The following is a 19,930-nucleotide window of genomic DNA, read 5'->3' as shown; positions in this document are numbered from 1 at the left end:
GCCGCCCCCCTCGACGGCGCCCTGCTGGCCCCCGCCCTGGCCTTCAACCTGGGCTGCGACCCGGCCGCCGCCGGCCACGTCTGCCTCCGGGTGAGCTCCGCGGCGGGACGGCGCCCGGGGCCTCTGCGCCTGCCCCTGGGAGGCGGGGGCCACCGCCGCCGTGGCTGGGCTCCCCGCCACGTCGTGGCAGCCCCAGTCAAGGACCCTGGGCACCCGGGGATGTGCTGGGCCTCCCTGTGGTGGCACTGGGAGAAGGGGGCTGTTGGCCACCCCAGTGCCTCGTGGCATCCCCCATCGCGGCCTCTGGGCCCCCCGGGATTGTGCTGGGCCCCCCTGTGGTGGCATCAGGAGAAGGGGGCTGCCGGCCTCCCCACTGCATCGCGGCATCCCCCCTTGTGGCCTCTGGGCCCCCCAGGGATGTGCTGGGCCTCCCCATGGCGGCACCAGGAGAAGGGGGCCACCAGCCTCTCCACTGCATCGTGGCATCCCTCGTCGCGACCCCTGGGCCCCTGGGGATGTCCTGGGCCTCCCCGTGGTGGCACTGGGAGAAAGGGGCTGCTGGCCACCCCACTGCATCGCGGCATCTCTTGTTGCGACCACTGGGCCCCTGCGGATGTGCTGGGCCTCCCTGTGATGGCACTGGGAGAAGGGGGCTGTTGGCCACCTCACTGCATTGCAGCATCCCTTGTCGCGGCCCCTGGGCCCCTGGGGATGTGGTGGGCCTCCCCATGGTGGCACCGGGAGAAGGGGGCTGCTCGCCACCCCACTGCATTGCGGCATCCCCCATTGCGGCCGCTGGGTCCCCGGGGATGTGCTGGTGGGGGGCTGGTGATGGAGGGAGGAGACAGTGCTGGGGCCTTGTGGTGGAAAGCTGGCCCTGACGTCTCCTGCTTTTGTGTTGTCTGCTCCGCAGAGGTACGAAGCAGAGGCCAGCATTGCAGAAGGGAAGGGGAGCCAGTCCTTGCTGGCTGTGCCGCCCTTTGCCAAGGAGCTGCACGTCGAGATTGTCCACTCACCAACCTACAGTGCCAGAGGAGTCTATGACCGTATTCTCTACAAGCACTTTGAAACGCCTAGGTAAGCCATGCGGGGAAGGCGCACATTTCCACTTGTGGTGTCGGTTGAGTCCAACCGAGATGTGCTCTCATGGTATATATGTGGCATCCCGATCTGATATGCATTGATCATATATGTATCAACAGCTTAATGTGTATGCTGAACGGTTCTAAAATATCCACCTGCACCATCTTCTCTTCCTGAGCTTGCATGAGCTTGACTTGCATGCAGCATCCCTTGTCCTGTCCTTCACAAGTCATCCTCGGGTCTCCCTCCCTGTGATTTACCTTCCAGCACTGAGGGCTCCCAAATACTGCCCACAGACCTGCATTCTGGGGTGCATTCATATCCCAGTATTCAACTTTGTATACAGTTGAATAGTTGGCAAGCTGGCTGTGTAGAAGTCTTCGCTCGTGACTTGCCCCCTGAGCTTCTTCAGAGTTATGCTTAGCTGTGCTAGGCATAGGAAGGCGATGCTCTTTAAAATTAATAGTATTGATCTTTTATATCATTGGCAGATTCTTCCCAGAAAGTAATAATATCCCCCTTAATAGTCCAGATGCACCTACTGTCATCTGGGACATGCTAAATCTTTATGTGGCTATTTATAATTTTGGAATGCAGGAAAAGGGACAAAGCACTGTGAATAGCTACATTCTTCTTCGTAAAAACGTGTGGCATGGTGGGTATAAAGATTTACTGTTTTTCATTGGTGAAACTCTCTGTTTTTTTTGCAGGCTTGTCCAGGAGGGAGACATCCTATGTGTTCCAACATTTGGATGTGCTGAGTTTTTAGAAGCAAATTCAGACAAATTCCTTAGGTGAGTGGCAATAAACTGTGGCTCTGTTACATGGATATTAAAGGAGAAAAGGTGTTTTTCCACTGTCGACCCTCTTGGAACGGGGCAATGGATTCCCTTCTCGTCTGCCCCTGGAGTTCAGAGTTTATCTGCCTCTTCTTTTATGTTGGTGGGAAAAGGGAAAAGTTTTTGTTGGATTATGGAAGGTTGCACCTATACCTGTCTCACCTTAAATAGTCACGGAGGTAAGAAAGGAAAAGAGAGAGAGGCAGACAGTGATGGGGAAAAAAGAGTGAAGAGCAGAAAAGGGATGGCTTGAGGACAGCCAGTGCCACATGAACCAAAGTGGAAGCTAGGTTTGTTTATGTGGGACAAAACACTAAACTGTGAACATAAACCCTTTGAGTTAGAATAACTTTCTGTTCAGCCACCGATTCTGCCTTCCTTGGTTTTGCTCATATGGCTTTGAAGCAATTCTGCCCTAAATGAGGAAAATTACTTTTGTATCAGAGTAGGGTGTTTGCAGCAGGCTTTGGCTAGCGGTAATATAAATGCTTCAGTTTTGTCAATGAGGGAACTGCCACAGGTAACTGAAGAGTGCACTTATATATTTGCCATATGGCAGGCCAAAGAAGATAGCAGAGTTAATGGGGCCTAGAGAGCTTCAAACTGTTTTAGTGTGCATGTAGGACACTTAGAGGATGGAGGAAACCTCTGCAGGTCCTTTAACAATCTGTCCTGTGGGATATTGGTGGAGGAAGAAGCATTTTCCCAGTCAGGTATCTGGGGCAGGATACTAGTAAGTCTGTCGTGATACTTGGGTGAGTTCTATTCTGCAGCTCAAAGGACTCTGCAGTACAAGGTTTTATATGCTGCAGGCCAACCTCTGTGCAGGCATAGTGAAGGAACCGATGGCAGAAGAGGGAGTGTGTGAGCTCTTAGGCAAAGCAGACAAAATGGGAAGGTCGGGACATCAGTACTTGTGAGCAAAAGCCACCAGCAGAAGCTGTAACTGTTGACAGTCATGTTGGTCTCCCTAGCCAGACAGTGCTACAGGATCCATAAAGGATCCGTGCGGGTCTTGACAGAGAGCAGAAGTGTCTGTACTTACCTGTGCCTTTCAGCTGGCTCCTGGTGGTGAAAGGATTATTCCTGCTGTCCAGATCTTGAGTCAATAATTTAGACTGCTTACTCTTCCTTTAGATGGCCAGAGCTTTATTTCAAAGTGAGGAAGATTTTAGGCATGGTGGAAGGCGAGCAATCTGAGGGTTACCTGGTGGACACCCAGAACACCTCTTTGTATCTGGTAAGACATCAGGGGAGAGCAGGGCGGGTGTACAGGAGATCTGAGGCTGAGGTTGCGCTGTAGTGATGGCAAAGGTGCCTGTGAAGGCTTGTGTCCGCTGCAGTTCAAGAAGGGCATTTTGGGACACACTTTGTCGCTTGGTGTCTTTTCTCCATTGGTGTTCCACAGAGTGTTATATTCCTTCCTCGCAGGTGGGTTCAACCAACAGTGCTGTCCCATCTTCTCCAGCCTGTGGCAGCCATGAGTTCTGGAGCAGTTTATCTCCTGCTGGGCTTTCCGATGTCGTGAAGCAGCTCTGTGGTGCTCTTCGGCCTCACCTGAACAGTCGGTGAGTTTAAATTCCTTCTAGCAAGCCTCAGGAGAGCTGGGACCCTGCTCCACAGTCACTGAGAGAACTGCCTCTCTGTTGCAGGGCAACCGCGCTGAATGGGGCAGGCAGCATTCTCTTCTCAGGACCAAGCGGCAGTGGGAAGCTGATGGCTGTCAGAGTTGTGTGTAGCTGCCTTAATCTTCACCTCTTCAAGGTAATTCCTCCTAGGGTCAGGTGGTTGGTGGATTTACCACAGTTACAGAAATATTCTTTAAGTTAACAAAACCAAAAACCCTGCAACGAGGGTTTGGATCAGCCCACAGGTCCGTCTGGCCCACTGCCCTGTGTCAGAGACTGGCCAGTGACAGATGCTTAGGAAGAGATTATAAGAACAGGGAGCATGGAGGGAGGCTTCCTCTGGTCTGTTACCTCCAATGCTTAGGAATCAGTAATTTAGAGATTTCCTGGACCAGAGATTACATTTGTGTCTTTCTTTACTAACTCTTGCTATTATTGCTGTCAGTCTGATGTACTTTGCGGATACTGCTATACACAGTCATGTTTCAGGGGACTAGCTTCATATTGTTTGATAAGATATTGAGTCAGTGCTACACCCCAGAATGTGGCAGTAAAATAAGTTGAGAGAAATCAGAGAGGCAGTTAGGACAGGAATTGCTGTGGCATTGGGTGTGTTGAGTTGTCCCTTGTGTGGGCTGAGCAAATGCTGTGTGAGCTGAGCAAATGCCGTGTTGGCAAGTGAAGCAGAGATGATGCTGAGATCCTCTCTAGCTGGGTAGGGAGCCTGCAAGAGAAACTCAGCCCTTGGCTCGATAACAATGTGTATGCCAGATCTGGTTGAAAATGTTGCTGTAGAAGAGCAGCCCTGTAACTGTGCTTACACTCAGCATCCCCACCAGAGCAACAAAGACTAAAAATCTGCCATAGCTGTGCTTGGCTTTGGAAAGGGGAACATCGTCAGAATGAGGTTTGTTAAAAAAGAGTCAGCCATGAGAAGGAAGTCTTTACAGCTGCCACGGAGGTGAATGGAGGACCCTGCACCATAACACAGGGCCACTGCGTAGATCCTGTTGGGATCAGCTTGAGAAAGGTAGATGGAAGCCAGGACAGATGAACAGTGGGGAAGAGGAAGTCACTGAAAACAAGAAGGTATCTGTCACAATGCTGAAGTTGTGTCCAGAGAAAATAGAAAAGATTGCGGACTTGGCAGGTTAAAGGTGAAAACAAACCTAGGCAGGTCAAAAAAGCCTAGCTATGGAGCAAAGGGAATGAGGATAAACTGCCAGGATCAGACAGTATTTGCTCATGAGTTTTATGAGAGCTCATGGATGAATAGCTGAACTACTCATGGAAGAATTTTGCCTTTCATTTAAAGCTTCTTGGTACCCAAGGATGGGAGGGTGCCAAATGGACACTGGTTTTTAGAAAAAGGGTCTAAGGGAATCTGGTGAACTGCAGGCCTGTCAGCTGGCAGTCTGTAACAGGTTAGAGAAGGATGGAGTTAGTAAACACGGGGACAACTGTGAGCTGCTCAGGAAGAGTCCATGTCGTTTCTGTAAAGGGAAGTCCTGTCCTGTAAACCTTTCTGAGTTCTTTGGAGATGTTACGAAACGTGTTGAAGGTGACTTGACTGATACAGTCTACCTGGATTTCAAAAAGGCTCTTCAGGAAACTGAGTGGCTATGGGATGGGAGTGAAGGTCCTGGCATGGGCATAGTGTTGGTGAAAAGATGGGAACAGGGCAGGGATAATTGGTCAATCCTCACAATAGAAGACCAGCAGCAGAGTTCTGTAGGTATCTATGCAGGGGCCTGTGCTGATGAGCATACTCAGAAACAACCTGGGATAAGGGATGAGCAGTGATGTGATGGTTTGCTGATAATACACAGTTATTAGAGGTAGAAAAAGCACTGTCCTTGAAGTGGAGGAGATTTTTATGAGACTGAGTGGCTGGACAGTAAAATAGCAAATAAAATTCACTGTAGGTAAAAAAACAAAACCAAACCTCCTTTTTTAACATAGAAAATAATGGATTTTGAGCTGACTGTTATCAGTCAGGGTCAAGAATTCAGTTTTATGTCAATGGCTCCATGAAAACTTCAGTTATGTTCTTCATATATGTCAAAAATCAAATCATACAGTAGGAAACAAACCAGAGAGGAGATTATACTGCTGTGTAGATCCACACTTTGCCGTAGCTTGAATCCTGTGCAGAGTTCTGGTCTCCCTATCTCAGAAGCATAAAGCCGAACTAGAAAAAGTTCAGAGGACACTGAGAAAGGTCAGGGGTCTAGAACAATTTCTGTGTGATGAACAGCTAAATAAACTCTTAAGCTTGAAAAAGAAACAATTTAGGGAGAATTGATAGAGGTTTTCAAAATCCTGAGTGGCCAGCAGAGAGTGGAGAGCATTTGACTTTTCCCTGTCTGCACTAGCACAAGGCCTGGGACACAGGTGAAGCTAGTGGGAGCCAGGTTGCAGGCAAGCTAAAGGAGGTGGTTCTTTGTGCAGATATATGTATTTAGAGGAAAAATCTACTGAATGTTACTAAATAGTGAAACCCCATCTGACTGTGGAAATCCCCTTAGATGAGAAGGATAGTAGGTACCTGGAAGAGTACTGGGGGGAGAGGGTTATTTATATTTATCCTGATTGTACTCTTCCTTAGGCATACACTTGCGGCCACTCTTGGAGATGGGGTAGCGACCTAAATGGACTTTGAGTCTGAACCAGAACAGCCATTCTTATGTTTTTGCAGCTAAGATTTTACCTTGTGAGCTTCATGGCCAAAATGAGGTCTAGTCTATGTCTCTGTCCCACACCAGAAGTTCTGGGCACCAAGGATGCCTTTTATCAACTTGTTAAAAATGCTGTTTTCCTTCTGTGTGCTCCTTTTCCTCACTGTGAAAGTGCTCAGGATTTCCTCTGATGCTTTGTGACCCAGTCCTCACCCTTTAGATTAGCTCTTGAGGCTGTGGGGTTCTCCACATGTGCTTGGCATGAGCAAACTGTATAAAAGATGGCCAGTGAGCACATCCAGCTTCCCTCACTGCTAGCTACCTTTTCTGGGGATGAGGCCACAGGGAATTCCAGAGAAGCATTTGACTCTCACTGCCCTTTGGGATGAGGCTGCAGGGACTCCCAGGGATGGCTTGGCTCTCCCTGTGCGACCTCTTGGCACCAGGAGGCAGCACTGCCAGTTTCCAGCAAGGCTCACCAGCCGCCTCTCCCTTCTGAATGGCTCCATCCGCTGTTTGCCTTGTAAACAGTGTCTCGGCCTCTAGCCACCTTTACTTTTTATTTATTTATTTATTTATTTAAACTTTCTACCTTCCTCCTGCACTCTGAGCCTGTGTGACACTGGATTGAACAGCTTCCTGAGCCTTCCCCTCTGCTCTTTGCACTGTTCTTTCAAAGCATCTTGTTCTTGCTGTCTTGGCCTCTTGCATGGCTCTCCCATTCCTTCTGGCTTGTGTTGCTTGAGCAATCACATCTGCTTTATCAACGACTCCAGTCCCTTGGTCTCACCTTGTCTTTGAGACAAGACCCACCCTCACCCCTCATAGGGAAGTAGCCATTTTTCTGTGCCAGGTAATCCTGAATCCTTTTATGTCTATTTTGTGTCTCATCAGCTGTTTCTGACTTTACCAAAGGGCCTCTGGGGAATGTCCACCTTAGCTCGCCTTTCAGATGTGCACTGCTGATGGAAAACTCTACGGAAGTGAGCACTGCCCTCAGCCCCACAGATGTCCACGTTGCTACCCCTGCAAATTATGTGGTGTGTGGCCTCTTTTGCAGGTTGATTGTGTTAGTTTGTGCGGTGACACCAGCGGAGCCACGGAAGAGAAAGTACAGATGGCCTTCTCCCGGGCCCAGCAGTATTATCCCTGCGTGCTTCTGCTGAAGGACATAGAAGTGCTCGGTAGAGACCGGGATGGGCTAGGAGAGGACTCTAGGGTCATTGCTACTCTGAGGCAGCTGCTCCTGGACAGAGACCCCGCACTGAGGTATGGACCCTGCATGTTTGCTGTGGGCACCTGAGATGATTGCTTCTGCTGTTCCTAATGTCGCATGGAGGCTTTCATTGCTAGCCTGTCCAGTTTTATTTTTAAACCAGCGGAGTCTCTCCCAGACTTGCTTTGCTTATTTCAGAGGGCCCTCGCTCTTGCGGCTTAGGGCTGCAGGAGTTGAGAGGTTTTATCCTCTAAAGCGGGGCTGCTTTCTGACCTTGCTCGGATGAGCGAACCTGGCATGTTTTTAGTGGGGCATGCCGAGGGCTGCAGGATATGCAAGGCCATTCTGCTGGGACTGTGAGGCTAGATTCCAGGAGAGTCCTGAGGCTGACAGCAAGTACCGGAGAGGTAGACATCAAGTGAGGAAATGAGATGTCACTTGAGGGGACAGCACTTGCAAAGCAGTTCAAGGGTAAGCTGGAGGAGAGTGGCTGTATGAGAGCTTAGCTAGTGTGTGCCTGTGTCTCAGAGGAAAGGCTACCCTTTACAGAGCGAAGTAGTGAGGGGGATGGCAATGGGGAAGGGGAGGTTTTTGTGGACCTGTGACCATGCGCTGTCCCCCCTTTCTCAACAGCCACCCTGTCTTGGTGATTGGCACAACATGCAAGCCCTGGGATGTTCCCATGGATGTGCAGACTGCTTTCCTTCATGAGGTGAAAATTGAAGCCCCTTCAGAAGAGCACAGGAAGCTGATGCTGAGCGCACTGACCACCAGCCTCCCTCTGGGCAAAGAAGTGAGCCTAGCCAAGCTGGCCCGCAGGACTGTGGTGAGTGAAACCACGGGGGCATGTGTGGATGGGCAGCTCCATGGTGTGGCAAGCCAGGAGTGTTTGCCAGCCTCCTCTGCCAGGCCATGGAGAAAGGTGGCAATTCCCACAGCGCAGGCAACTTCTTCTCTGGTCCTCAGGCATCAGGGATGCTATGCATCAGCTTTAGCTGCAGATTTTCAGTGCCAAAGGACTGGATGTCTTTTGCAGAGGTGTTGGTTGATGCTCACCCCTGTTAGAAGGGTACTCATCACCCTGCAAACCGTGCCAGAGTTAAATAAATGAAGCTAAAGACTTGAACAAGGGCATAGAAGATCGAAAATGACTCTGCAAGAGGTCTCTCTGCATACACCTTGTATGGCTTAGCTGGAGCAGTGGTCAGGGGCTGAACTGATGCTGTTTGTTTCCTCATTCACAGGGGTTTGTGCTGGGAGACTTCTGTGCCTTGCTGTCCCACAGCAGCCGTGCTGCTTGTACCCGCATCCAAGCTCTGAGGTAATGTAAGGAGTTAGAGCGGCAGGGGAAGGGAGCTTGGCTGCAGCAAGTTTGATAGCGGTGGGAGGGGGGGCAGTGCCTCAGTCTTTCACTTCTTTTTCCTTGCCAGTTTTCCAGGTGGGCTGAGTGAGGAAGTGGAGAGAGATTTTTGCACTGCTGGGTTCCCCGTGCTGGAGGAGGATTTCAGTGTTGCGCTGGACCAGCTGCATGATGCCCATTCACAGGCAGCAGGAGCCCCAAAGGTAGGCTGCTGGGGCAGGAGGGGGATTTGAGTCTCTAGAGCTGTGTGGCTCCTGATCTCTCCTCTTCACAGGCCTTGCCAGACCTGGGCTGTGCTCTAACACATTGCCTCCTGCTATGTCCTCTCACATACTCCCCCAGCCTTGGAAAATAATCCTGCTGTGGCCTTCAATTTGGGCAGGAAAGCCCTCGCTGCCCTAATTGGAGACTGTTTAATTAGCTAGTGTGGTAGCAGTGCCAGGCCTCTCAAGAGGTAGAGGCAGCTGGTGGGCTGGCTGCCTCGTTCATGTCTCTCCAGCCAGCCGCAATATAGGAACAGAGAGGCTGGGAGACAAGCTGGTGAGGGAGTTTCCCCCCATATGTGAGAAGCCTTAAATCTGATCCATGGCCTTGGCTGCTGCTAGAGCTGGGGCAGGCTCATCTGACAGCTGGGCAGTTTGAAGAGCTAGGCATTCCTCAGGGAAACGGAAAAAGGGTGTGAGAGAAAACCAGTACAGTCAGCTCCTCAGGAGGGGCATGATCCACCTCTGGCAGCTCTGGGCCAGTGAAACAGCATTTGGAGGGTAACCATTTCTGCTGGGTAACATGGTGTCAGGACCAAACAAGATGATCAGAACCTCTTCTCCACACCCTCAAATCCAGTCAGCTAAGCTCAGCGCAGGACAGGAAATACTGGCCTCGGAGCAGTTATCCTGGCATCTTCCCCAAAAAACCATTTGCAGTCCTGCCCTGGGAAGGTGTCACCTTCCTGGTGTCATCATCTGGGTGCTTCTCCGGAACTGTTAATTGATTCATTAACTTATTAGAGACTGAAATGAGCTGTGCTTTGAGGCGTGTTTGCTAAATTCACTATAATAAAAATAACCATAGAGCATGCTCTACAGTGAGCTGGGTGAATGGGAGCTAATTTTGCTTGTATTTTACAATCATTTATCGATTTCTTAGTAATTGGCTGCAGTTCAGAAAGTCCATTAGCAGGTTCCTGGATACTCTCACATACATAACTTTCAAATCCCCGCTTGCATTTTCATGTTAGTCCCACATTTGTTTGCCGTTAAAGGGATGTCAGCTTGAGTGTCCTAGAAAGAAATAATTTCAAACCTCTGGTTGCTAGCATTATTTCCAAAACATCCTGGACTTCTGATAAACTCCTTTGAAACCAACCTTGTTGCAATTTTTCCAGCTCCCCTGCTGATGTTTATGGAGCTTTTTCTGGAGAGGAAGCATAAGCAAGAGTGTGGGGAAGAGGGCAACTCTTCTGTTCATTAGCACTGAAGAAAGAGGGCCTGTGACCTTTTGCTTTAAAAGATTTCTTTCTGGAAATGCTTATCTTGTCTGGCCTGATTTTCCTGGAGAACTTGCTGGACAACTGGAGAAATAACACCATAACATCATCTCAAGTAGCAAAGGAATGAGAACCAAATTGCCTGAGGGGGAAGGAATTCTGCTTTGGCCTATATTTAAACTCCTTGGTCATGCTGGCACCTGTTCTCCACCCGGCCGACAGCTGGGGGGAAATGTTTTCGGCCTTTGCTTTCTGTGCACACTCCCAGGAGAGCTGCTCTTGCTCTCTGGAGAGATACATCATGCAGACTCCGGTACTCCTGCTATTTCTAAAGCTTTGAGCAAAACACCAGCATCCTCCAGGAGTGTTTTATTCAGCAGAAAGTAACAAAAGTGGCATGGCTCACCCCTTGCAGGTTTGCTGTCTTTCCTTTCTTCGACATGTCCCCTTGCATGTTTGCAGTTGGCTCTATCCCTGTAGGTTTCTTGTAAACATCCTTGGCTTTCGTTCCTGTATTCCCTTTTTCAAGAGCAGAAAAATTTCCATCCTACAGGATGTCTGTCCTCCACCTCTTCCTTCACATGACAGAGGTCCTAGTAGTTCAGGTTTTGTCACTGTGGTGCAAATGCCCATGTGCAGTCTCACTGCCTGGGGGGACAAGGCACCCCGAGCACGAGTAGCTCACAATTGCTAGGTCCAGGTTTCCTTTCTGTACCTTCTCCCATGTGCCCCTTAGGGCTGTGTCTGCAGAAGGGTGCTCTCCCCACAGGGTTGCAGGCAACCCTGGCAGATATTTTCCCTCTTGTGTGCTTTTCTGTTTGCTTTATTGTTTTTGTTTTTGCTGGCAGTCAATCTGAGGTGCAGTAGAGAATTGGTGACAAGGTTGTGAGCGCAGGTTGCCTGGGGAGATGTGCGGTTTATTTCCCCATTGCGAAGTGTGGGAGAGGGTGGATATGGATGCTGGGGGATCTCATGACAAGGACGGTTGGGCAGTGCAGTGCAGGGCTGACTTGCTACATGGCTGGATGCAGCTAACAGCACTAGGGGCACTGAGAGGCTGATGCCCCACTGGAGCAAGAGCTGAACAGGCCTATGCAGGGCTCAGGAAGAAGTGCTGAGAGGAGCTCTCTCTTGCGGCAGATTCCCTCTGTATCCTGGGAGGATGTTGGTGGGCTCCAGGAGGTGAAGAAGGAGATCCTGGACACTATCCAGTTGCCCCTGGAGCACCCAGAGCTGCTGTCACTGGGTTTGTGTCGCTCTGGCCTGCTGCTTTATGGCCCTCCTGGGACAGGGAAGACCTTACTGGCAAAAGCTGTGGCAACCACGTGCACCATGACGTTCCTCAGGTGAAAAGTGGGGTATCACATGATTGGGCTGACTTTCTCCTGGCAACTCACAGTTCTGCTCTCACTGTCGTCTTTTCTCCCTGCCTTGTAGCGTGAAAGGACCAGAGCTCATCAACATGTATGTTGGGCAAAGTGAGGAGAACGTGCGCAACGGTGAGCAGAAGTGGCCTGGTCCTGTGTGGGGAGATGGGGGCTTTTCTATGGTGCTGGAGGGAAGGAGGTAGCAGTTAACCCCCTCTTCCAAACTCCTACTTGTAGCTGCCAATGAGGTTGCAAACCCAGCTATCTCCCACACCTAGTCTGTTCTCTGCTTCGCTGCAGCCACCCCTCCTGCTCTCTCTGCTCCTGCTGCTCTTGTCCTTGGCATTGCTGTTGGGACAGCAGCCCCTCCAAAACACAGCCAGGCCTTGGGGCCGGTCGTGCTGGGTGCTGCCCACATGGGAGTCCCTGCTTTGGTTGAGCCTCTCAGGCAGGAGCAGTGATTATTGGTCAAGTGGGATGCAGCTGATTTCCCTTCACAGCTCCTCTGTGCTAGTGGTTTAGTGGGTCCTGGTGTTCTCAACTGCTACTCCAGCTCTTTCTCACCTCCTCTGTGCTCTTTCTCCTCCCAGTGTTTGCCAGAGCCAGGGCAGCCACTCCCTGCATCATCTTCTTTGATGAACTGGATTCCCTGGCCCCAAATCGTGGGCAGAGTGGAGATTCAGGGGGTGTCATGGACAGGTAAGTGAGCACAGTGCATCCTTAGAAGAGCAGGTGGTACCTACCTGAGCTGGGGGTGCATGGGATGGGCTAGCGAGGCAGAGTCCATCCCAGCTCTCCTGCTGTCCCTCTTCCCTCCCTGCTCCCTTCAGCTCTGCTGCACAGCCTATCTCTTCTCTGAGGCCATCAGTACTGCTGTTTGCATTGCAGCAGATCCCTGATTGCCCAAGCCTGTTGTGCAAACATTTGGTTAAGACAAGGCCTCCTCCAATAGCTTCTGTGGCTGCTAACTGCTCCCTTTGGCCTCTCCAAGGTCATCCTTCACAATCCTGCCTTGCTCTCCTCCCATTAGCTGCTGTTTCCCTGTAGTGGGAAACCTTTCAGCTGCCTCTGGTGGGAGCAAAGTATGTGCAGCTTAGATACACCCAGAAACAGCAGTTTTTCCTCCAGGCGTCTTCTGCTGAGCTGATAGTCCATGTCCAGTCTTCATCTCCATCTATGAGGAGTTCTGCAGAATGTAGGGTATTGGAGCAATGCCACATGCCCTCAGTGTCCATCTTCACACACAAACCAGCACATCTGGAAGGGGCTGTTTAGGTGCATGCCAGCGGGCTCAAAGTGGTCCCAGAACCAAGCGGAGACATCCCCATACCAGGAAGTCCGTGTGACTCTGAAGTGCTGCATGGTTGGACCAGCTCGAGTCCCGCAGGAACAAAACTGGACCTGCAGTGCATGCCAATCGCTGCCCTGAGGACTGGCTGGCAGCGTCGCTGGCCTGCCAAGGCGTGCCCAGCATTGACTGACAGGGCAGTGCCACATAGCGAGGAGAGTTAGCATTAGCCCGCACATCTCTGTGGGGAATCTGAGCCACAGCCGTGCATGCCTGCCTGTGTTTGGTCCATGTTGCCTGTGTCTGATAGCAAGCATAAGCACATGCAGCCATCCTGGAAGGGTTTAGGACCAAGGAGAGGCCTTTAGGACTGTCTTAGCCCTAGAGGTTTGCACTTGCTTGGCAATGAGCCTACACGATCACTGGCTCCACCCAGAGAGATGTGAGTGGCTGTAGCAGGGTAGTTCAGAGAAGAAAGGTAAGAGCTGGAAGTCCAACACATGGACCTGTGAGTAGCCTTGCTCACACCTCCTTCTGTTTGGCAGCTGAGTGCGATAGTGGGCAATTTGCTGAGGCCTAGTTGCAAGTGTCTCATCTCATTCCTTGCAGAGTTGTCTCCCAGCTCCTGGCTGAGCTTGACGGCCTTCATTCTACCAGAGAGGTCTTTGTCATCGGAGCTACAAACAGGCCCGACCTCCTGGACCCATCACTGCTCCGGCCAGGGAGGTGTGTTGTGCGCTACTCTTCCTTGCTTCAGGGCAGTTCCCTAGAACTCTCAGGCAGCGATGAGCTGGGCTTTGTCCCAGCCACGGTCCCTCCACAGAGGCTGTTCCTAAGGTGATGGTGGCCCTGGCTTGTGGGGGATGTAGGAAGCTGAGAGGAGGCCCCTGCCCACAGCTGTAGCAGCAGCACAGCGCACTGCTGCTGGTTACTTTTCCCCCGCCGCTGTGGTTATTACCCCAGCAAAAGAACAGGGCAAAAGGGCTCCTGCCATGGCACTGAACTGGCAGCAGAAATGGGTCCCCTAGGGCCTTTTCTGCAGAGCTGCCTCCTAGCCTGTCCTGATGCTTGCAGTTAGGCCATCCTGGGGCAGTATTTGGTATTTGCCCTTGTTGGACCTCGTGAGGTTCCTGTGAACCCATTTCTCCAGCCTGCTGAGGTTCCTCTGAAGAGCAGCCCTGCCCTCCAGTACATCGACTGCTTCCCCCCCAGTCTGGTATCATCCACGAACTTGACAGCAAAAGGAACTGCCCCAGGTCCTCCCTTTGGTTTCTGGTGCACAGGGCTGCACTGTGGGGACAAGTTTCTCTTGGCCTTTTTTTGACTGTCTCTTCTCTCTGCTGACAGATTTGACAAGCTGGTCTATGTGGGCATAAATGAAGACCGGGGGTCGCAGCTGCAGGTGCTGAGTGCCGTCACCAGAAAGTGAGTGACCTTATCTTCTCGCAGCTGCCTTCCACAGTCCTGCAGTGGGCAGCAGTCTTTCTGGGGCTGACATGTGGGCTGCTCCAGCCTGGCCTCATGTCTGGGCCCCAGAGAGCACCCAAGTTGCTGGCATGCAGCCTGCAGGAAGGGGAGGACAGGGTAGTTTTTCCGGAAGCAGACTGGAGCTAGCTCCCTGCACGATGGGAGCAGCTCAGCCCACTGTCTGAGTGAAGGGTGGAGGAGCTGGCAGGGTTCTCCAGTCATCGTGCTTGTGTCTTTTACTCGAGGAGCTCAAGCAGATCCTCTCAGCATGGTGAGGCTGCAGGGCACCAGCACAGCAGGAAGTCCCCATTTGGGTCCTGCGGGGTTTCTGCTAGCACATTTCCTACTGTTTCCAGGACCAAGGGCACAGGTAGCTCATCTCACCTCTTCTTGTCCAGCAGTGCTGAGGGGTGTTGTGCAGCCCGTGCTCTGTGTATCTTCCTTAACAAAACAGCTGTTGTGTAGGTCACTGAGCAGTGGTGTCTGGCTGCTTCCCAAGCTCTTGTGAGCTCCCCAGAAGGGGAGGAAGTGAGCTGTGCAATTCAAGTATGGGGGTACCCCCCGAGACAGCTGGGTGAGCAGCAGAGCAGCAGTGAATCTGCCTCAGCAGGGACTTTGTATGCTGGCTAGCTGGGATTGCTCCTCCCTTCAAGGATAATCTGGTAGGAGAGGCAAAAGCATGGGCTGGCTGTGAGCATTTTATCACACCATGTGGCTTGGCAGCGGTGCCCTCCAGCACAGTGCTGCTGTTTGCGCTCTAGGAGGCTCACTGTCTGCAGTGTGGCTCTGATGGGATGGTTTGGTGTCAAGGTGGTTTGTACTGTCAGTAATTAAACGTGTTCTAATTCAGCCCTGGCTGCAGGCTGTTCCCAGGTTTGGAGAGCACTTAATTTCCCTGAGTGAGAGTTCAGAGTTGCTTTTGATCCTACTTAGCAGGAGAGAGGACCTTGCTGCAGGGATGTCTCAAACAGAAATAGCCATGTTAAAAGGAAAAGAAAAAAAAAACACTCAGGAAAGCCTTTGATTTTTGGAGCATGCAGAGCACAGCCCAGCATAAAGCATAACTCTGTGGCCTCCAATTCCTCCTGTCCAGTCACTGCCTGCCGCGTCTCTCCCAGTCTGTGTTTTTTTGTTTATTTGTTTGTTTTGGGGGGGTGGCTTTCACACCTGTGGTTTTCTTTCTTGGCAGGTTTAAATTAGATCCTTCTGTGAGTCTCCCCAGCATCCTAGAAAAATGCCCCACGCGGCTGACAGGAGCAGACATCTATGCGCTGTGCTCGGATGCCATGATGTGCGCTGTCAAGCGCAAGGTGGAATGGATTGAGGAAGGTGGGAGCCTGACCCCTACCCATCCCACATGCTGAGGCTGCCCCACAGAGGGGACAGTTACTGCTGCCAGCAGGAACTAGGCTTTGAAAGAAGAGCCTCGATGGCTTTGGGACCGTGTCTAAATGCTGGGCTGTGTGTTACTGGCAGGCAGTCACTGCACATGGGGTCATCTTTCTCTCCAGTGCTTGGCCCCAGGGGAACGGAGAGAGAGAGACGTGACTCCCAGCCCATTAGCAAATAAGAGCAGGCTGGAGGGAGGGCTGTTTGGACATGCCGCCTGGCCCTGCTCTTTGCTCTTAGCCTTTTCCTCCTCTCTCTCATGCAGGGCTGGATAGAGAGAGCTCTGCTCTGGTCCTGACCATGGAGGACTTCCTGCAGGCTGCTGCAAGGTTACAGCCATCAGTCTCTGAGCAGGAGCTGCTCAGGTACAGACTCATCCAGCAGAAGTTTGCTGCCTGCTAACCCCCAGCAGAGCTAAAAGTGGAGGGAGTGAAGGGGATGATATGGTAAAGGACCTGAGAACTGAGACAGAAAGTCACCCTCCTGCTTTTCTCCCATCACTCCTAGACCCTCTTCTTTTGTGCCTGGATGAGCCAGTGGCCATGCCTTGCAAAGGCACTCAGTCTGGTGGCACTCAGTCTTGCTCCCTCACATCCAGGGGAGCACCTCACGGGTACCCAGGAGCATACCAGGGAGACCTCCCAGCAGGTGGGAAGCTGGGATTCTCATGGTCGTGGGGAGCGTGGGAATATCTCTGTGGGTGACAGGCATTAATGGGAGAGCAAAGCCCAAACTGTACCCAGTTTGGCAGCAGGAGGGGGTCTGGTGGCCATCCCTGGTTGGGGCATCAGCCCTCAGTGAGGGGGTGCTGGCTAGAGCATGGAGGCACAGCAAGTGATGCTTGCTGTGGCTGGCCTGGGCTTGATGTGGACTTTGTAAATAAATGCAGGTTTCTACTCCAGCTCTTGGCTCTAGGTGGTCACTGGGTGGCTTTGGGCCTTTGCTCACTGCAGGCATCAGTGGCTCAGGAAGGGCCCTGTGAACACGGGGAAGGGCTGGGTTTTGCAGAGAAAACAGTGTCCTGCAGGGAGTGGGGAAATTTAGGAACATGGCTGGAGCAAAGGCTGCCACCATGGTTGGGGTGGAGGGACAGGCGCATGTGACAGATGAGGAGGGAGCAGGATTTGAGAGCTGGGAGAAGAGAAAGTAAAGGGGAATCTTACTGCTGCCTACAGCTACCTCATGGGAGGGTACTGATTCTTGGAGGTGCTCAGTGACAGGACAAGAGCAATGGGGACAAGTGGCAGCAAGAGAAAGTCCCATTCCCTATTAGAAAAAAATTTGTTGTAGTGAGAGTAGTGAAACCCTAGGTCAAATGCTGAGAGCTGCTGTGGGGGCTCCAGCCTTGGAAATATTCAGCTCAGGGCTGGAACTGCCTGGACCCACCTTATTTCAGCTGGCTTGCAATGAGTGCGAGCTGGACCAGAGACCCGCCCCACTGAGGCCTCATCCGTCCTCACTCTGGAAAAGTGGCTGCAGGTTCCTGACAGCTGCTGATGCTATCACATGCGTGCTGCTGCTTGGCCTTTGCTGAGGAAGCCAAATCAAGATCCCAGACTCGAGCTGTGCGTGAGCTTCCGCCTCTCGCATGTCCTATCCCTGCAGCTGCTTGCACAGCTTGTGGACAGCCTGGGGTTAAGCCAAGGGCAGGCACCTGCCCCAGCCAAATCAGGTTTTGCTGCAAGGCAAGTTTTGCCTCTTGCTACCAGCCCCCAAAACTGCAGCCATTGCGTGGGCTGGCGGGTGGGGGTTAAGGACCAAATCCTCATTGTGCTCCTCCGTGGAGGGCTGGTCCTCCAGAACCGCAGGCATTTAAGGGGTGAAGCCCCAGCTCATGAACGCCGCTAGCCCTGTTGCTCCGGCTCTGACACCCAAGCCTGTTCAGACGGAGCCGCCTGCCTCTAGGGCCACGACGCACTGCTGCGGTTGGCTGCCACCTCGCACCAGGATGGTGAGGAGGGAGTTATGGCCGCAGCAAAGGCTCCACCTGGGCGTGCAGCTCTTCCACACCCTGGGAGCACCCATAGCACCAGGGAGAGGTGGGGGGGCAAGGGGGTGCTACAGAGTGTGGGACAGCCCAGCTCCCACCCTGGGGTATGCTGAGGGGTGTCCAGAAAGGTAGGGGATGGCGCCTGGGGTGGGAGAAGGCTGGCTGCTGGAGTCCTGCCACAGCAGGACTCAGTAGTGACGTGCAGCCAGCCACCCTGCCTCTGCTTCAAAGGGTGCCCAAAAACCATGTGCCACAGGAGGGCCAGCACCTGAGGCGCAGGCTGGGGTGCAGCGGGCTGAGGCTGGGTCTGCACGGCCGTGGGGCTCCCCATGGGCCTGGCACCAGCACTGCCATCCCCTTAACCTAGCTTCTGCCGTTCCCTGGGCACTGCCATCCACACTGTCGTGGCCTGGGCCGCTCCCCTGGCCCCGAACCCTGCCCATACATGGACACACGGACCAGGGGCTGTGGTAGCTCACATGAGCACTCTTAATTAATGGGAAAGGGGCTCCCGCGCAGCCCTCAGCAGGCACGTGGGGACATGCACGCGGCAATGCCCCTGGCCCCCCCTGAGCTGAGTTCCCCGCCACCACTGCCGCCCCATCAGGCCGTCTTCAGGCTGTCTTCTTCACGACGTGGATGAAGTAGCAGGGGGTGTGGGCCTGCCCCGGCGTGTAGGGCTGGAAGTCGCCCAGGACGCTGTGCTGGCATTTCCCCTGGAAGGCGCCTTTCAGCAGGACCGTGAAGGCCTCCAGCTGGTGCGGGTAGTATGAGAGCCGAAATTTGCTGTAAGGAGGCACCGGGTTGAGGCTAGGACCCATGGCGGAGGGGCTGGGCACCAGCCACCCTGACCACCAGCCCCCACTCACCTCAGCTCTGGGGATGCCCCAGCCTCTGTGGCAGGGACCTGCACTGTGTAGTCCAGGGTCACCATGTGAGCCTTGTTGTTCACCAGCAGCACTGATGTGGTGATGTCCTTGGTCAAGTCACTCTGGGGAACCATAGGAGGCCAGCTGGGTGCTGTGGGCATGCAGCCCCCCCTTCTCCCCCCCCCCCCCAGCCTGCCCTGGTATATGGAGGGAGTGGGGTGGGGATTAAGCTGGGGCAAGATCTCAATGGCCACCTACCTTGTAGTAGATGTTCTTGCCTGGTGGCGCGCAGCCCGTGGCCAGGATGTGGTCATAGTTGCGGTGGTCGATTACCAGGACTCCCCCGGGCCTCACCATGCTGGCAATGTTCCTCAGGGCCAGCTTGTGGTCGCTCTGGTCCCCTGGGGAGGGAAACATGGTATCTCCAGGCCCCATAAGTGCCCCCCCCCAAAAAAAAAAAAAAAAAAAGTGTGGACTCAATGGTCCCAAGAGTTGGGGCACCTGCTCAGGCTCTCTGGCAACATGCCATGCCCCAGCAACTCCAGCTGCCCCCCCCCCCCCCCCCCCCCCACCCCCCCCCCCCCCGCCCCCCCCCCCCCCCCCCAAGTTCAGGCATAGTCTCAGCCTCCTGGGAGCCCCTGTACACCACCGCATGCCCCCCCCCCCCCGAGTCCCACCTTTGAAGTCTGGCAGGTGGGCGAAGGAGTTGCCCAGGCAGATGACGGCATCAAACCCATCCCCCGGCTTCTCCAGGTCCTTCTCCAGCGTCAGCCAGTTGGCCTCCTCGATGACTGCGGCGCAGGAGGGAGGGTGAGAGCAGGCCCCCCCCCTTCCTCCCGCAGCACCACCGGTGGGTGCTGGGGTGCCCCATACCCTCTCCCCCCGGTCCCCGCACCCCATCGGTCGAAGGGCTCCTCCTTGCGCCGCTCCCAGCGCTCCTTCAGCGCGTACTTGAGCATCTTGTCGCTGGCGTCCACGCTGGTCACCAGGAAGCCCTCCTCCAGCAGCATGATGGAGTCCACCCTGGGGAGAGCGCGGTGAGACGGGGGGTGGCGGCAGCGGCGGCGGGAGGGGGGGCCGGGGCAGCCCGGGGCCGCGGCCGCCTCACCCGGTGCCGCAGGCCACGTCGAGCACGGAGCGGCAGCGGTGCTGGCGGAGCAGCGCCACCAGCCAGCTGCGGTACTCGGCCGTGCGGCTCCGCGTGTCGCCGATGTAGAGCTGCCACACGCGCGCCGCCCGCCCGTCCGCGTACTGGTCCGGCAGCCCCTCC

General features: G+C 53.5%; 2 protein-coding genes across 2 annotated transcripts in view; one reads left to right on the top strand and one right to left on the bottom strand.

The window, feature by feature from the left end:
• Positions 1–16,702, top strand: part of PEX6 (peroxisomal biogenesis factor 6) — a 17,519-nt gene extending 817 nt beyond the window's left edge. The window contains exons 2-18 of the mRNA XM_026081581.1: positions 10–90; positions 914–1,077; positions 1,794–1,877; positions 3,060–3,162; positions 3,354–3,490; positions 3,575–3,686; positions 7,289–7,497; positions 8,078–8,270; positions 8,689–8,765; positions 8,875–9,007; positions 11,431–11,636; positions 11,728–11,789; positions 12,248–12,356; positions 13,555–13,671; positions 14,293–14,370; positions 15,602–15,741; positions 16,067–16,702. Of these exons, the coding sequence (XP_025937366.1) occupies positions 10–90; positions 914–1,077; positions 1,794–1,877; positions 3,060–3,162; positions 3,354–3,490; positions 3,575–3,686; positions 7,289–7,497; positions 8,078–8,270; positions 8,689–8,765; positions 8,875–9,007; positions 11,431–11,636; positions 11,728–11,789; positions 12,248–12,356; positions 13,555–13,671; positions 14,293–14,370; positions 15,602–15,741; positions 16,067–16,203 (2,142 nt within the window). The 3' untranslated portion in view covers positions 16,204–16,702. The remainder of the gene's footprint in view (positions 1–9; positions 91–913; positions 1,078–1,793; positions 1,878–3,059; positions 3,163–3,353; positions 3,491–3,574; positions 3,687–7,288; positions 7,498–8,077; positions 8,271–8,688; positions 8,766–8,874; positions 9,008–11,430; positions 11,637–11,727; positions 11,790–12,247; positions 12,357–13,554; positions 13,672–14,292; positions 14,371–15,601; positions 15,742–16,066) is intronic.
• A 1,573-nt stretch (positions 16,703–18,275) lies between these two features.
• The window catches only part of GNMT (glycine N-methyltransferase), a 2,348-nt gene continuing 693 nt past the window's right edge, over positions 18,276–19,930 (bottom strand). The window contains exons 2-7 of the mRNA XM_026081580.1: positions 19,769–19,926; positions 19,556–19,683; positions 19,338–19,451; positions 18,919–19,061; positions 18,661–18,782; positions 18,276–18,577 (exon numbers count right to left, since the gene is read on the bottom strand). Of these exons, the coding sequence (XP_025937365.1) occupies positions 18,406–18,577; positions 18,661–18,782; positions 18,919–19,061; positions 19,338–19,451; positions 19,556–19,683; positions 19,769–19,926 (837 nt within the window). The 3' untranslated portion in view covers positions 18,276–18,405. The remainder of the gene's footprint in view (positions 18,578–18,660; positions 18,783–18,918; positions 19,062–19,337; positions 19,452–19,555; positions 19,684–19,768; positions 19,927–19,930) is intronic.

The sequence above is a fragment of the Apteryx rowi genome, unplaced genomic scaffold (genome assembly GCF_003343035.1).
Source record: "Apteryx rowi isolate R43461 unplaced genomic scaffold, aptRow1 scaffold_555, whole genome shotgun sequence".
In the NCBI taxonomy this organism is placed as follows: domain Eukaryota; kingdom Metazoa; phylum Chordata; class Aves; order Apterygiformes; family Apterygidae; genus Apteryx; species Apteryx rowi.
Note: the sequence above shows the minus strand (reverse complement) of the source record. Positions and strands in the feature narration are given on the sequence as shown.